General features: G+C 32.5%; 1 protein-coding gene across 6 annotated transcripts; it reads left to right on the top strand.

Moving 5' to 3' along the window:
• The first annotated feature begins 779 nt into the window (after positions 1-779).
• Positions 780-14,387, top strand: LOC408971 (ras-related protein Rab-3). 6 transcript variants are annotated; one of them, XM_006566809.3, is made up of 4 exons: positions 780-1,027; positions 8,547-8,768; positions 9,242-9,532; positions 10,555-10,788. In XM_006566809.3, the coding sequence occupies exons 2-4, from the start codon at positions 8,547-8,549 to the stop codon at positions 10,708-10,710; spliced, it is 669 nt and encodes a 222-aa protein (XP_006566872.1). In that variant the 5' UTR covers positions 780-1,027; the 3' UTR covers positions 10,711-10,788. The 6 variants fall into 6 exon arrangements, with proteins under 6 accessions (XP_006566872.1, XP_623213.1, XP_016769023.1 ...); XM_623210.6 differs by lacking the exon at positions 780-1,027 and adding an exon at positions 6,753-7,199 and having other exon boundaries at positions 10,555-14,387; XM_016913534.2 differs by lacking the exon at positions 780-1,027 and adding an exon at positions 7,214-7,482.
• The last annotated feature ends 2,861 nt before the right edge of the window (positions 14,388-17,248 follow it).

The raw sequence follows: 17,248 nt of genomic DNA, 5'->3' as shown, positions 1-17,248 counted from the left end.
TATTTAAAGACAATCAAAAAACGATATTTTGTTAAAGTTTGTAAATTTATAGATAACTACCTATACAATTATCGATATAAATGTTAATAATGTTAGACTTTATCTACTGAGTATAATTATCAAGTGAGAGGAAATCAAATTAATTATGATTTAATCATTATACTATTAAGCACGTATTCGATTTTATGCGTATTTTAAAATCATATATAAATTTCATATTTAAGATGTATCTTTTTATTATTATCGACGGATGGAAAATTAATTGATATTGTACTAATATATTATCTACAAACGATAAGTTGCATATCTTTAAAAATAATTATTTTTTAAACAAATGTACAAAAAATAAATCGGAAATATAAAACATAAAGTAAATTTTGAAAATATAAAGAATAGATTTTGGATCCTATATTTGTATAATATTAATTCCAAATTAACATTTAACAGTTATAACTTATTATTTTATAACAATATTATTCTATAAAATTTTGACAAATTATTCTATTTTATAAAATTTCAAAATATGGATAATGGATAATTTACCCATGGTAGATAATCGATCGACGATCGATACGACAGATATCTTTTCAAAACTATCAGAAACTGGCCGCATTGTCGTAGGAATTGAAATTTCGCGAGATCAACAAGTGTCATTTCCACGAAATATGGGTTTTGCCGATAGTTTCGAGATGTCAGTCGGGTTGCCTGTGGCGCAGGCGCGGCCTTCCTCGGGATTGGTCTAAGGACGGGCGGGGGTCCACGAAATGGTCGATATTTTAGCTATAGCGGGCTACAGTGGCGCGAGGCTTTACCGAGGCCAGTCCAGTCTCCTTAAAATCGTCGTGAAACCATCCCTGTTGTGCTGCCGTGTGTTACGTCGTCGTTGTGTCGGGAAACTCCGTACTCGCGTATCAGCGTCGGAGTCATTTTTATCGTCGAGGCCAGTTGCAGGGGCCCAGAGTGCAGCGCGCGTTGTGCATTCCTACTATTCAGCGATCGACCGTGAAAGGATCAACGCTTTTAGGAGGTACACATGTCGGGAATGACTCGTCGGACGAGAAAGCTTCATTCAGGCTTGGTCACATCCTCACGGAATACATTCAGAGTCCCGCGATTTCGAGGCTGAAACACATTTCTGTCCGACCAGCCAGTTCGTCGATAGAACGCTTATTGATTTCTTTCTGTCTCCCTCTGTCTTTCTCCCACTCTCACGGTTTTCCTCTCGCTCATGCTAGAAACTGTGGCCGTCGAATCAACTTTTCATGCACTCTGCGCTTACACGAGCCTCGACTGCTTGTTCCCGCTTATGCATCACTTCTCATCCTCGTGATTAAAGATGATTAAAGACCGTTTTGACGATCTAATCTGGAAAATCTCGAATTCATGGCGTCTCAAAAAAAATCTAAGAGTGAATTCCAGGATTGCTGTGTAGAATCCAGGATAATGAATTCAATTTCGATCGTCCTTCAAGTGTTTCGTCATTTTTTTATACACAATTTCAATCTGACTGTCGATGACGGTCCAAACTGTGTGACCTTCCCACCACTCTCTCTCCCTCTCTCTTACACTTCCCTCTTTCTCTCACCTCCCTTGAAAGGGGCGACAGACATGTCAGCTGTGATCACGTCGATGTTTAAGAACATGTATGATGCTCGTGTTAACTCCTGAAGAAGAAATTTATTAACGAATCGAGGATATATGTATATGTACATGTATATATGGAAACAGACGACCGAGTTGGCGACCGAATTTATCGACCGGGCAAGCATTGCCGATATCGAGGAATTCGAGCGTATCGATCTGGACGCGTTTTCGGAATCCAAATTCGAGCGTCACGGCATACATATACGGAGGCTCCATCTTCCGTTCTACGTTCATTCTGCTGAAATCGAAACTACGTAATGGGCGGCATGGTTGGGAATCGATCTTTCAAAAATATTTGTTCCATTGCTAATAATATAGTCATATACGTATAAAGGATTAATTTAGAGTTCTCCATAACTTTTTATCATGTTTCTTTCTTTATTCGTTGACGATTCTCCTTTAAAGAAAAAGATTTAAAGAAAGGGGATTTATTGTAAATGTAGAAAGACGATGGATGAAAAAAAAGAGATTGTATCATTGTTTAAGAATCGTGTTTGGATATTATTTATATAGTAGATTGTTTTTCTTTTTTGTTTGTTTGTTGATATATTCTGAAGGAAAAATATAATATATATTAAGAAAGTCTTTTCAAAATTCAATTAATCATTTTTCAATAATAATTTGTCAAGTTGCTTTTGATCAAAACTTCTCATTGTTTAAGCTGATGAATTAAAAAAATGATTATTTATCTTTTTGATAATCACTGGAAATCACATTATTATCAACATGAAATCATTTTTCTTATTATATTAAAAGTACTTTACTGATAATTTAAAGATTAAAATATACATAGAATATAATTTAACAATAAATAAACTTTATGCATATAGAATTATACATTTAGAATAGAAGAGCACATTTGAAAGTTTCAATTTTTATAATAATTCACAAATCTTTAATTATCTTTCTGATAACAATTGTGCTTTCTTACAAGGAAGCTTGCAAGCTTACAGATTGTTTAATTTTAATATTTTAATAGATTCATGGAAGAATTGAATGTATTCGAGGTTGAGAGATCCTTAGAGCACAAAGACCTGTGTGTCAGTTGTTGAAGAGTATTAACTATAGAAAAGATACAAGTGCTTGAAACATTTCATCATCCAAAGTTTTGTTTGAACAACAATTTATTGTCGTCTAGTTGTTTTTTAGTGCTTGACTTCAACAATGGCTAACCTTAATAGTCTTAAGGTTAAGGAATCCTTTATTTTTTTAACTTTTGTTCATACAAATTCATCAAAGTGTATATATCTGGTAAAACAAATCAACAATATCTTGCCACAGATATATTATATTATACCAATAAATACAGAACACAGACAACACAAGATTCTAACCTTCTATAAACATTTCAAACTGAAATGTTAATTTTCAATTAAATTTTTCCCTGTTAAAAGTTTTAATTAGAAACAAATCAACAATATCTTGCAACAGATATATTATATTGTACCAATAAATACAGAACACAGATAACACAAGATTCTAACCTTCTATAAACATTCCAAACTGAAATATTAATTTTCAATTAAATTTTTCCCTGTTAAAAGTTTTAATTGGAACGTTTGATTTATGATGATTTTAAAGATCAAACACAAACTTTGAACAAATAAAATATAATTATAAAAATCTTACTTCAAATTTATCTTCATCCTTCTGAAATTATTCAAAGTCAATCAATATCCCTTTACACGCATATTTTTTTTTTGAACGTCATAACAATTGACGTCAAAACGTGTTTTATAAAATTTATTTTTATAAATTATTTTTAAAGCACAGAACGACGCAATCTCTTATTCACCATCCCAAAAACAAGGTGTTGTACATATCCGCCATAAAAATGAAATGCTGATCACCGAAAAACACTGTTGTTCCTCTATCGATTTTATCCTCACGCGTCTTTTCAATCTTCCTTCCTCCTAGTCGTGTTACATATGTTAGAGCGTACTCGTGCAACGCGTTATCGCATCCTTCTGGATGCATTCGTGCGCACCACGTCAGTGTTTAACGTAGGCGATACGATTATCGCGAACCTTGTTCCACTTTCTTCTGCCCGCTTGAAGAATTGGGCGCGCGTGTATCTTCTAACCTAAAAATGTAAAAATTTTTCGATTATCCATACATCAACAAATCTTCAATTTTTCACCTTCCATTTCTTCCTTCTCTTCATTTTCGAATTTAAATTTAAGAATAAGTTTTCGAATTAAGAATTAATTATATATTGATTTTTGCATTATTGGATTATACGAATTTTTTTATTACGTCGTTAGATGATTAAAATACCGTTTAATTCTTCCTCCAAGATTCTTCTTCGTCATTCATCATGTTTACGTAATCAAATTTTCCTCGATGAAGGAGATAAATCTTCGTTTGTCCAACCTTCTTTTTTGAGCTGATCCTTGACCCTCTTTATCCATCCATCTTTGGATCCTGCAATAAAATTTAAATTTTCAATACCATAATATAAAAGGAAAAATCGATAATATCACAGAATCTTGTGCACAACAATAGTTCAAATACGGTCCCTTTATTTGATTTTAATTTAAAACGGATATTAGAATATCGAATATTTAATGGAATTAAAATAATTGGGAAAATCTGATCTTCTCTTTTCCGCAATTTAATTTCTCAAGATGATCATAGAGACAAATTGAAAAAAAAAATTTCTCCACAAACAATTCTATTTTCAAATTCTTCAAAGGAAAGCAAAAGCATTGTCCTCATGGATTTTTATTAATCTCTTCCTGGACTCTCTCTTTCTGAAACCTGAACTTGATCGACGCCATCATTCTCCATTTTGAACTCGTCTCTGTAGAAACGATATCTGGTGGCCAGTATCGATATCGAGAAAAAGAGGAAGGAAAAGAAAAAAAGGATAATTACCGAACAATTTGGTGCGAGAATCGTTATTTAACAAGAGTCTGGGAAGCGTCTGGATGCTCTTTTATCGAAGGGATAGGAGAGTTTTAGTTGGACGAGCATCCTAGAAACGAGCGAGGCAGAAACGATGGAACTTGAAATCCGAGGGAAATCTGTAGTTCTCCGCTACAGGCTCGAGCACGAAGAAAATCGATAAGATCCCTCCCACCAAGCGTAAAAAGCTCCGGCTATGTGTCTGTGGACCTCGGCGTCCACAGTTTATTTATAGACCCTCCATTTCTGAAATTTACTTTCGGCCATAACTGCACAGATCGCTCTCACAGTTGCACTCGATCGATCTGCCAATGTTTTCAACGTTTTGTCGGGGCAACCGTTTGTCGAAAAATAGTTGATTTTCAGTATTCTTCTTCTTACCGATAAATGAGAAATGCGATCGTAGATTCAGTCAGTTGTTTATTCGATTATAGTAATATGATATAATGTGATTGGTAATATTTAACGTTTTTAAATTTTTTAATTATCTTTCGATTATCTCAGTGATTGAGTATTATCCCAGTATTTAGTTATATATTTTTTGATGAACTTTTACCATTATATAGATATTTTACAATTTTTAAAATGGTAGCAATGTAATACATGAATAAGGAAAAATTCTTCCTTTTAAAATTCTTCCACTTGGATTTAATTTCATTTCTTTCATAATAATATACAGGATCCAAAATATCCAATGATATCCAAAATATTTAAAAAGGTAGTAAAAATTTTACTAGATAAATAATAAAATATAATAAGAACTATTTCACAATTATATAATAGAATTTCAGATTGCTAAAATGTATTGTGATATCCAAAATATATAAAAATTTTACTTTACTTTTTATACATATTATTTTATATATATATTTTTTACTTTTTATATAAATAATAAGTTAAAAACCGTTTCACAATTATATAATGCAATTTCAGGTTGCTAAAATACATTGTGATATCCATAGTATAAAAGTTTTACTATCTTTTTTATATAGATAATAAATTAAGAATAGTTTCACAATTATATAATAGAATTTCAGGTTGCTAAAATGCATTGTGATATCCAAAATATATAAAAATTTTACTTTACCTTTTATACATATTATTTTCATATAATATTATTATTTATTTTTTATATAAATAATAAGTTAAAAACCGTTTCACAATTATATAATGCAATTTCAGGTTGCTAAAGTGGATTATAATATTCAAAATATATAAAAATTTACCTTTTATATATATTATTTTATATTTATATATATATATATATATATATATATTATTATTATTATTTATCTTTTATATGAATATTAAGTTAAAAACCGTTATCACGTTATATAATGCAATTTCTAGTCTTGTCACATAGACGTACTGTTTTGTTTCAATGCCAGACATAGTATTCTTATCTCCTTATTTCCTTCACCGGCTCTATATTTCCTCAAACCATCAACCGTCTCATTAGTACACGTAACCGGCACACGTCTATAGCCACAGCTGGCATCCGGAAACACTGAATCGCCGCCACCCTACGTTGACCTAGGAAAACATAGGATGCATAATCCTCGATTACAATGAATGAATTATTTAACAAATCGTTGAACTTCACGATTGAGAGAGAAAAAAAGAAAAAAAAATTCGTTTGAGAATCGAAAAATAAATTTTCTAAAAATGTTATCTACCGATGATAACTGAACGGATAAATCGTCGCGATATTTCGTATATTGACTTCGCACGAACAAGAGGAATCGATGAATTCTATTGAAACACCACGTGCTTTTTTTTATACGTCCACCTGTAATTCGAGGTTATCGGATTTGATTGTTCCCATTGCGGGATTATCGATCCTGTGGTTTATCACGGCTACGAAATTGCATTCGAATATCGATACGACGGGATGAGAGCAATATGGAAGGAAGCGAATTATTATTAGAATTAAGTTTTTCAAAATTATCCAATTTTTTTTTTCTTTAGATTATTTGATACAACATTGGAATGAATATATAAATGAACAGTGTCGAAATTTATTAATTGAACGAAAAAAAGTTTGACTAACTTGAAAATTTTTTTCTAAATTATTATTTATCATATTAATTGATTTCTATATATATATATATATATATACATACATATACATTGGAAACACGAGTAATAATAAAAACACGAGTAGTAATAAATTTATCGAAAAAAAGTTTGAAAAAAGAATGAGTACCCAATTGGCGCCCAATTTTTCCAGCCCTGGTGTGGGCGTGTTTATAGAGAAACCGCGATACCGTCGAAAGGAACGGATAAACCCGGAAGGAAACGAAAGAGTCGCGCAAGTGTCACACAATTGGCTTGACGCAAGTGGATATTTCTTACCTAACCTCCTTAGAAGAAAAATTTTATTCTCTTCGCGCTGTTTACATATATATATATATCCCCTCTGTCGCGATTTATTCGCGATATTTCGTTACAAATTGTTCGTGAATGAATTTTTGAAAAAAAAAAAAAAAAAATTTCACCCGCTTGGAATGTCGAAGGGGTTCGAAAGTCGGGCGGAGAATTCGATAAAAGATACCAGGCCGCCTGTGAAGGATTCCGTGCTGGAACTGAGGACGAGAATGGCACGAATGATGTCCATCGTTGATATCACCCCACGCGACAGACGTTTGGTAGCGGCATTAGCGATTCGTTTTTTTTCTTTTTCTTTTTTTTTCCTCTTCGCGATAAACGATGAATAATAATAAGTTCGACGATTACAACTTTGGACTAGAAACAAAAGATATGGTGAACTGTCGACGTAGTAATAGTGGAGATATATCTATGTTATTTAGTTATTCAATTTTCCAAATTTGTTGTGAATTTTGAATATGCAATGATCAATCAATTATCGTGCACAATTATAATAAATTTATAAGTATGGCAAATTGATATCATGGTGATGAATAGAGAACAGTGAGGATCAAGTCTCAGAGGAAATAAGATATTAGAATAATTATTGAACAATTGCAATGGGTTCATAAATGTGTATTTTTGTAGTGATGAGTGAATACTAGTTTAGAGATCAACCTATTAATTTTATATAAAAATTGGTAACATATCACATCTGACTTAAATGTTAAAAAAGATCTGTATACAAATAGATATCATAATTGAGCAATAATAATAATGAATACAATTAGAGAAATGTGTTCATAACAAATATTTTTGTAGTGATGAGTGAATACTAGCTTAGAGATCAATTTATCAATTAATTTTATATGAAAATCACATTGGTAACATATATCACATCTGACTTAAATGTTAAAAAAGATCTATATACAAATAGATATCATAATTAGTTAAAAGTATTAATAAATTCCAAATCCATAGCAATAATAATTGAATACAATTAAAGAAATGTGTTCATAAATATATATTTTTGTAGTGATGAGTGAATACTAGCTTAGAGATCAACCTATAAATTAATTTTATGCAAAAATCACATTGGTAACATATATCACATCTGTCTTAAATGTTAAAAAATCTATATACAAATATAGTATTATGCTAGTTAAAAGTATTAATGAATTCCAAATCTATAGCAATAATAATTGAATCCAATTAGAGAAATGTGTTCATGTGTTCAATAAATATTTTTGTAATGATGAATACTGAATACTAGCTTAGATCTACTATATACTACTAGAGATATACTACTATATACTACTATATAATACTAGAGATCAACCTATCAATTAATTTTATGTAAAAATCACACTGACAACATATATCACATCTGATTTAAATGTTAAAAAACAATTAAAAGTACACAATAGTTAAAATTACTACAATAAATTCCAAATCCATAGCAATATCGATAACCTAAGGTAAATTTAATCGTTGTTAAAAAAGAAATAAAAGTGTACAATACTTAAAATTACTACAATAAATTCGAAATCCATAGCAATATCGATAACCTAAGATAAATCTAATCGTCGAACGTAGATGTGTTTTTTAAATGGAAATTTGTTCGCCAGATGGCGGGCCAGGATCCAAAATTTCAGAAGGAGGCAGCGGACCAAAACTTCGATTACATGTTCAAGCTGCTGATCATTGGGAACTCGTCTGTTGGTAAAACATCCTTCCTGTTCCGCTACGCGGACGATTCCTTCACCTCGGCCTTCGTATCGACCGTAGGCATCGATTTTAAGGTGAAAACGGTTTTCAGACACGACAAAAGGGTCAAGCTACAGATCTGGGTCAGTATACATTCTCACATATAATTTGTTATATCGCTTCTCTCGAAAAAAATCGCAAACTTCTTCTCTTCCTTTCTTCTCTTTCCTTTCAATTTAACGTAAAATAGATAAGATATACAAAAAATATAAAAAAAAAAAATAAAATTTTTGAAGGAGAAAAATATTTTTCACGAATCATTTTATTTATAATTTTGCAAATAAAATACAATAGGTTGAAAGTCGTAATATTTACGTTCACTGAGCATCATTTATTATTCAACTCCGTGTTGAATATTATCGCTTCCTCGTTTACGACTTGTTTATTTCAAATTATTTAAAATTATGTTTCCTCCTGCGCAAAAAAAAAAAAAAAATTATTTTCGAGAAAGGAAGAAGAAAAAAGAGGAATTAATTAATATCATCGAAATTTGCCTCAACCGATCATATCGATTCGTTTCGAATCGATCAATTAATCGTTATCAATTGTATTTTAGGACACTGCAGGTCAGGAAAGATACAGAACAATAACGACGGCCTATTACAGAGGCGCGATGGGCTTCATCCTAATGTACGATATCACGAACGAGGAGTCGTTCAATTCGGTGCAAGATTGGGTAACGCAGATCAAGACGTACTCGTGCGACAACGCCCAGGTGATCTTGGTCGGTAACAAGTGCGACATGGAGGACGAAAGGGTGATCACTACCGAGAGAGGCAAGCAATTGGCGGACCAATTGGGCGTCCAGTTCTTCGAGACGTCGGCCAAAGAGAACATCAACATTAAGGTAAAAGAAAAAAAAATCGATCTAACGACGTTTCTGAAAAACTGAAAAAAAAGTTACAAAAAAATCGATACATTTTCTCACGAATTTTTAAAATCAACTTTCCTTTGAATTTTTCAAGAGTAGTTCGAATAAATTTTTAAACAATTTTGAATAAAATTTTATTCGAATTTTCCATTCGAATAAAAATTTAAAAAAAAATAATAAAAATATATTATAAAAAAAAAATAATTTTTTTTAAATAAATTAAAAAAAAATAATTCGTCGTATTCGATTCATCAAAGATTTGGATCGAAACTTGGATAGAGATAATCAAGTTTTTCCAAGCTAGCTCTTTGTGAAAGTCGCGTATATAGAACGCGTACATAGCATAGAGACCATTTTCATTTTTCTTTCCTCGCCTGTTTACCAGCCCATTATCCCAGCTTAAACCGAGCGCAGGTTGAAAAAAACGTTATCGGCGTCACGTTTCCTACTCACGTTTATTTCTATCCGCAACGTGTGTGTAAACACGGTTACCTTCCGAGATATTCTCGATTATCCGCTCGGACCCCGAGCCCATTAATCATCAACAGCAGGACGGGTCGAATCTATTCGCACTGACGTATCGACGTTCATCCGATCGATTTTCCCGCCCACGATTGCGACTACCTTGAGACCTACCTCGTCGTGACGTAGCCCGTGCTTTTTTTTTTTTTTTTTATCGTATCAGGCGCAATTTTAAACGGTATTAAACGGAATGAAAACAGGATACTAGGATTACACATCCTAGTAACGCAAATACACTTCGATTAATGAGAAAAAAAAAACGTCTAACTCGCGAGAGAATTAATTGTGTTGCACAACGTGAAATAGATGTGGATATGAACTAAATATAAATTTTTCGATCGATTGTCGCGTTGTTGATTATTTTCGAGGCTGATTTAAAAACAATTTTAAAAATTAAATATGGAAGAATTTGATGCTAAGATTAGGTTCGAACGAAGGAAAATTCGACGAGATATCTAATCATTTCTTACCCGCAGACGGTGTTCGAGCAATTGGTGGACATTATATGCGACAAGATGAGCGAATCCCTGGACAATGATCCGACCCTGATCGCGGGCGGAATGGGCCAGGCGAAGGGCCAACGGCTCACCGACCAGCCGACGAATCCAACAGACGACAATTGTAATTGCTAAGAACGTGGACGCCCGTCCACGATCGCTAAGCCAAGAGAAATATTAAGAAGAACGATAATCGACGAGAAGAGTAAAAAAGATAAGGAGAAAAAGAAGAAGAAGAAGAAGAGGAAGAAGGAGAAGGAAAATAAATATTATAGAAGAGAAACGCGTGTATGTCTATATGTACATGTGTGCGTATGAACGCTGTATGCGTATGTGACCCGTGTGTATCCATAGTGTATACATGTATGCGTGTGCATGAAGAGAGGCGAAAGCGCGAAAGAGAGGTAAGAGGAGGAGAAGGAAGGAAGGAAGGTCGAGCGATAAACACTGGCACTTCTGTTTACTTTGCTTCTTTCTCGCCTTTGTTTTTTTTTCCGCCCGTTCTTCGTTCCGCTCTTTTTCTTCCCTCCTTTCTCGATCGATATATTTATATATGTACACATAAAATATTATGTATATGCGCAAGGGCGAACTGCGAAACTATCGATTGTTCGAAAAATTTCACTTCGATAATTTTAAGAGGTGAATTCTTCTTATTTTCGAACATCTTATTTTTTTTTTTTTTTTAACGATTTAAATTTCATTCTCTTCGACCCTTTGTTTGTTTTGAATTATAATGGAATGTTAGGTAATATGATCCAAGTTATATTGTTGACGTTCGAGCACTTGGCAGATTAGAGAAAAGCTCGAGTTTTTTTTTATATAATAAATCTCTCCTTTTTTTTTTTTTTTTTTTTAAATAATCGTTCTGACGTTCGAAGATCGATTCACTGACTCACTATTTATCAGTCACGCGATTCGCCTTGTATAATACGTATATAAATATGTATGACGATTGTAGCCTGATTACGCGGAGGTGTCATCGAGCTAATCCGAGTCCGATCACGAGCAGACGTTGCAGCTTTTGTTTATATTTTTTTTTTCACCTTGGGTTCGACGGGGAAAAGTCGAAAAGATGGATTTCAGGGATATTCGTGAAAGATGAGCATTTGCAAACAGCGAATTCTGAATCGTTCGTGACAAGAAAAAGAATTAAAAAAAAAAACGCGTTTAAATTTACCGCCTTTTTCGCCTGCACGATTTGATTTCCAATTTCTTTCTCGCTTTCTTTTTTTTTTTTTTTTTTTTTTTTTTAAAAAGAAAAATTACATCATTCGGGAGAAGGAATTGGCGTATTTTTGAGAAATTAATCAAATCTCTCCAAGTTTTTCGTTTTCTGCTCGATTAATCGACGAAAAAGCTGGACAATAAGCGAGAGAGAGAGCGCGAACCGTTCGAAGCGGGTCGAAAAGAGAAAGGAAAGAATTCTTCTCGATTTCACTTCGAACGAAAGATAAGACGGACGAACATTCGAACGAAGCAGAACGTTGTCGTCCCTTCAGAGACACAACTCGAGAGCGAACTGATACAAGGCGTCATCTTTTCTTCGATCTCCCTCATTTTTTCTTTCTTTCTTTCTTTTTTTTCATTTTCCATCCTCTTTTCCCTCGATCAGTTCGTTCCGGATCTCTCTCGAATTAAATTTATCGAGATCCCCCCTCGAAGGAGTTCGATCCATCGGAGAATTGACAAAACGTTGACGACTTTAAGCGCACCTTAAATCGAACATCTGAAATTCTCGACCGGGAAGCGAATAAGGATTTTAGCACCGTCCACGCTTGAGAAATACACACACACAATTTTTATTATATACATATATATATTAAAGAAGATACGATTAAAATAAAATTCACGTGGAAGATCTCTGCGTAACTGAAATTTAGCACTGATGACTCGTCGTTTCCATCGATGATAAGATAAGATCATTTCTTTTTTCAAGCGTGTTCGAGGCTTCGACTCCCCTGTCGACGCAACAACAACAACAACAACAAGTTTTAGGGCAATTCTGGTAACGAGAAAAAAAAGGAAAAACAAAAAGCAAAAAAAAAAGAAAGAAAAACAAAAATTGAAAAAAAAAAAAAAAGTCGAAATATATCTGTACGTGTTGTATTCTCAACAGGCGTTTCCTTTCCCTTCTCGCAAGGGGGGGGGGAGGGAGGGGGGGAGGGAAGCGTGCTCGTGTTTTTTTTTCACCACAAGAGGAGGCTGATTCTCCCTCGAACCTATCTGTTCTCGACGACGTCGATCCGATGCACAATATCTTTTAAATATCTTTTCGAATCCTCCTTGAAGGCTCGTTCAAAAAGGCTCGAGCGCACCTGAGACGATGTTAATAGAAATTGTTCGGCGACGGCTGAAGTACGAGTTGACGTGGACGCTCGAAAAGCACGAAAGAAGTCTCGTCGTCCCGTGGATTCTCGAGAGAAAAAAAAAAAAAAAAAAAACGTTCAACATTCCTCGGCGTCTTCCTCTTCTCGGGAGGAGGAATTCATTTTTTTTTTTTCCCCCTCCCATCTCGAGACGATCATTTGTTATAATCGTGAGATTTTTTATTTTTTTTTTCGATCGATCGATCAACAGCTGGGGGAGCTTGAACGTGAGCTAGAATTAAATTATTCGCGCGAGATTAAATAATTCTCAGGTGAGAGAAGATTTGTAATTGTTTAACAAAAAATGCGTGCGGTTAACAACGCTGAAGTGAATAGCAAAAATTATTGGAAATTTTCTAAGAAGTATTATTGTAGCAAAATTATTCCGTAAATAATTGATAGAGAGAGAAAGAGAATGAGAGAGTGAGAGAGAGAGAGAGAGAAAATTAAAAGCGTAGAAAGAAATGGAGATTTGTTAAATTTTGTAAAAAAAATTAGGAAACCGAAGAAGCGAGGATTCTTTCTTGTTGTTCTCCCAATTGTTTTACCAATCGCGTGACAATAAGAGAAGAAGAATTTGTTTCGGATCGATCGGAAGGTGGGGAGCATGCCGGCCATTTTTGCTTGCTCGCGCATGCTCGATGCCCCCCCCCCCATTTCTCGAGACGATCGTAACGATAAATTTAACCGAGGCTCGCACGATAATGCAGAGAGAGAATCGATGTTCGTTGTTGGCAAGCTTTTTTATCGACGGGTCGCAAAACCACAGGGACTTTAACTTCCGAGAGAAACAATCATACACCATAGCAGAGAGTATCTCGTATCTTCGTGTCACTTGTGGACAACAAACATCCATGTTTCGATGTTTGGAAAAAAGCAAATTATACGGGGCATTCGTTGATTTTCTTCGTTGTAACATGTGAAACGAAAGGCTTACGAAGGCCGAAAAACGGCGTTTATTTTAAGATTTTTTTAAGCGTTCCACGATATACATATATATATATATATATATATATATATATATATATATACATCGTATTTTGACCATGAATAGATATAAAAGGAGAGGAGCAACAATGCGCGCATCGATATTTGGCGTCAATTATCATCGAAGAAAAAACAAAAAAAGAAAAATAAACAAATAAATAAAAAAAAGATAAGCGTCCAATCCGATTACTTCAGTCGTTGCTCGGCGTTAAAAACCTACTAGGCAAGCTGCCCTCTGTACATAAAGAAATATATATATATATATAAATACCTATTATATATTATATATATAAATATATATATATATTATTGAATCTGTAATGAAAAGTGTACTGTAAGCGTTAATTATTTCGTGTCAACTCAGATACGATTCACTAAGTCGCGGAAATTGCAGCCTGCGCGCCATCGTGTAATCGAGAATTAAAAGAAATTATAAGAGGAAAAAAAAAAAAAAAAGGAGAAAATGGACAAAAAAAACGTAAAAAAAAAAAAAAGGAAGGGAAAAAAATTATCTATCGATCGAAAAATTGTACGATTGTATCGATCAAAAATCGGAGAAAAATAAAACTGTGCTGTTAATGTGGAGGTGTGATGATCGACGGAAATCAAAGAATCTCTCTCTCTCTCTCTCTCTCTCTCTCTCTCTCTCTCTCTCTCTTTCGTTCTCTTTTCTTTTTCGAAATTTTTTTCAAGCACCGTTTTTTTTTTTTTTTTAAGTTAAAATCGATTATGCTCAAGAATATCTAATTTTTTTATTTCAACGACTATGTTTCCCCAACAAATTTTTTTACTTCATGTTTTTATCACATTTTTCCTGTATTAATATTATCTTTCTTATACTTTCAGACTCGATCACGTATAACAATCGAGATATATTCGTGAGATTAAATTATTAATTATTATAAATATTCTTTGCTCATATTCTTAATCCTCAAGATCATCAACGAACTCCTTTATTTTTTCACAATATTAAAACAAAAAAAAAAAAGGATCATAAATTTTAATATCTCTAGAAAAATAGTATTTTTTAATTATTAAAAATAAATTTCTTCTCTAACCGTAACTTTAAAGTTTGAACAGTGGAATTAAATATTTAATTTCGAACAATAATTAACATTAATAAGAATGCATATTCATCGCAATGTGGAAAGGATAAATGGATGATCATGAATGATCCTTTATCTATGATAAATGTATCTTCCATTTCCAGAATTCCATTCCATCCAGAAACCTGTCGAAGGATAAATTCCTATATTAAATTAATAATAACAAGTATTTACAGTGATTCTGAATAATTAACTACAATTTCTCGTAGGAATAACGAGAATTTCAATAGATCAAACGTTAATTAGAATTTCGTACTAATGAATAAAGATAGGGGAAATTATTTATTCCATCGTCAAGCTGCTTGAAAATTCACAAATCACAATTAAATTATTCCTTACACGTGAATGAGGTAACATACAATATCGTTATTATTTAATATTCTTTTTTCAATAATCGTTCCTTCTTTCATATAACTGCAAGTATCATAAATCTTCGAATCTTACAATTTATCGATTGAAAATTTATAAAAAATATCTAATCAGAGAGAATAATAGTTGAAAACCGATAAAAAAAAACCTTAAAAATTTAATTCATGATCTTGACTCATATACAGCTGTCATCGTCACAAGTGTGAGTATAATAAAGAAATCTAATCAGAAAGAATAGTAATTGAAAACGTTTGAGTATAGTAATATAGTAATTAATTTCATAATTATAAAAAAATCTAATCAGAGAGAACAATAATTGAAAACTGATAAAACCTCAAAATTCAATTTATGATCTTGACTCATATATAGTTGTCATCATCACAAGTGTGAGTATAATAAAGAAATCTAATCAGAAAGAATAGTAATTGAAAACATTACAAAGCTTGAAAATTCAATTCATGATCTTGACTCATATACAGTTGTCATCATCACATGTGAGTATAGTAATATAGTAATTAATTTCATAATTATAAAAAAATCTAATCAGAGAGAATAATAATTGAAAACTGATAAAGCCTCAAAATTCAATTCATGATCCTGACTCATATACAGTTGTCATCATTGATCATCACACGTATAATAAAAAAATTTAATCAGAGAGAATCAAATTGAAAACGTTAAAGAAGTTCAAATTTCAATTCATGATCTTGATTCATATACAGTTTTCAACATCACAATATATAATATAGTAATTAATTTCATAATTATAAAGAAATGTAATTAGAGAGAATATTAATTGAAAACGTTATAGAGCTTCAAAATTCAATTCATGATCTTGATATATATCCAGACATATACCCAGTTGTCATCATTGATCATCACAAATGTGAATATAATAAAGAAATCTAATCAGAGAGAATAGTAATTGAAAACATTAGAGAAGTTCAAATTTCAATTCATGATCTTGACTCATATACAGTTTTCATCATCACAATATATAATATAATATATAATTTCAGTAATATAATATAATAATTATATATAATTACATATAATTTCATAATTATAAAGAAATGTAATTAGAGAGAATATTAATTGAAAACTTGACTCATACAATTTTTATCATTGATCACACATGTGAGTATAGTAATATATATAATTAATTTCATAATTATAAAGAAATCTAATTAGAGAGAATAGTAATTGAAAACAGAGCTTCAAAATTCGATTCGTGATTATTATTATCACACATGTGAATACATAGGAATATAAATACAAATCAGCAGAGTGTAAAAGATATTATACATCACTCATCTTATCAGAACGGAAGAAACTATCCAGGATTTTCAATATCTAAATGCACGACAACCCATGCAGAACTTCTTGATCATATTTTAAGGATACGAAGTTCAAATCTCCGGCAACACAAAGTGATGGCTAAAAGGCTTTTAGCACGCAGCTTAACGAACTTCTGATAACAAGACTGGCAACATTCCCTGTTGAGTGCTTCCCGCGAAGCTTTTAGAGGCTTCATCGACTTTGACTGCAGAATTGTCTGCAATCGTACTGAAATTTTCTTCGTAACGCGTTTATTAGCGATAAAAATTTCCTCCTCGAAAGGATCAATAAAGATCGATGCATCGTTCGTGTAAGTATTTTAACATTTTAATATTACCAAGATTGAAATACATGAATCAATTATATTGATGAACGATTGATTAGAAGAAATATTTACCATTTCTTTCCAAGCACAAGTACTTTGACATTTTATATAACATTGAAACATACAAATTTATCATTCCTTCGTGGAATCATCAAATCATAAATTTAAATAAAAAATAC

Source organism: Apis mellifera, linkage group LG8 (assembly GCF_003254395.2).
Source record: "Apis mellifera strain DH4 linkage group LG8, Amel_HAv3.1, whole genome shotgun sequence".
NCBI classification, from domain to species: Eukaryota; Metazoa; Arthropoda; class Insecta; order Hymenoptera; family Apidae; genus Apis; species Apis mellifera.
Note: the sequence above shows the minus strand (reverse complement) of the source record. Positions and strands in the feature narration are given on the sequence as shown.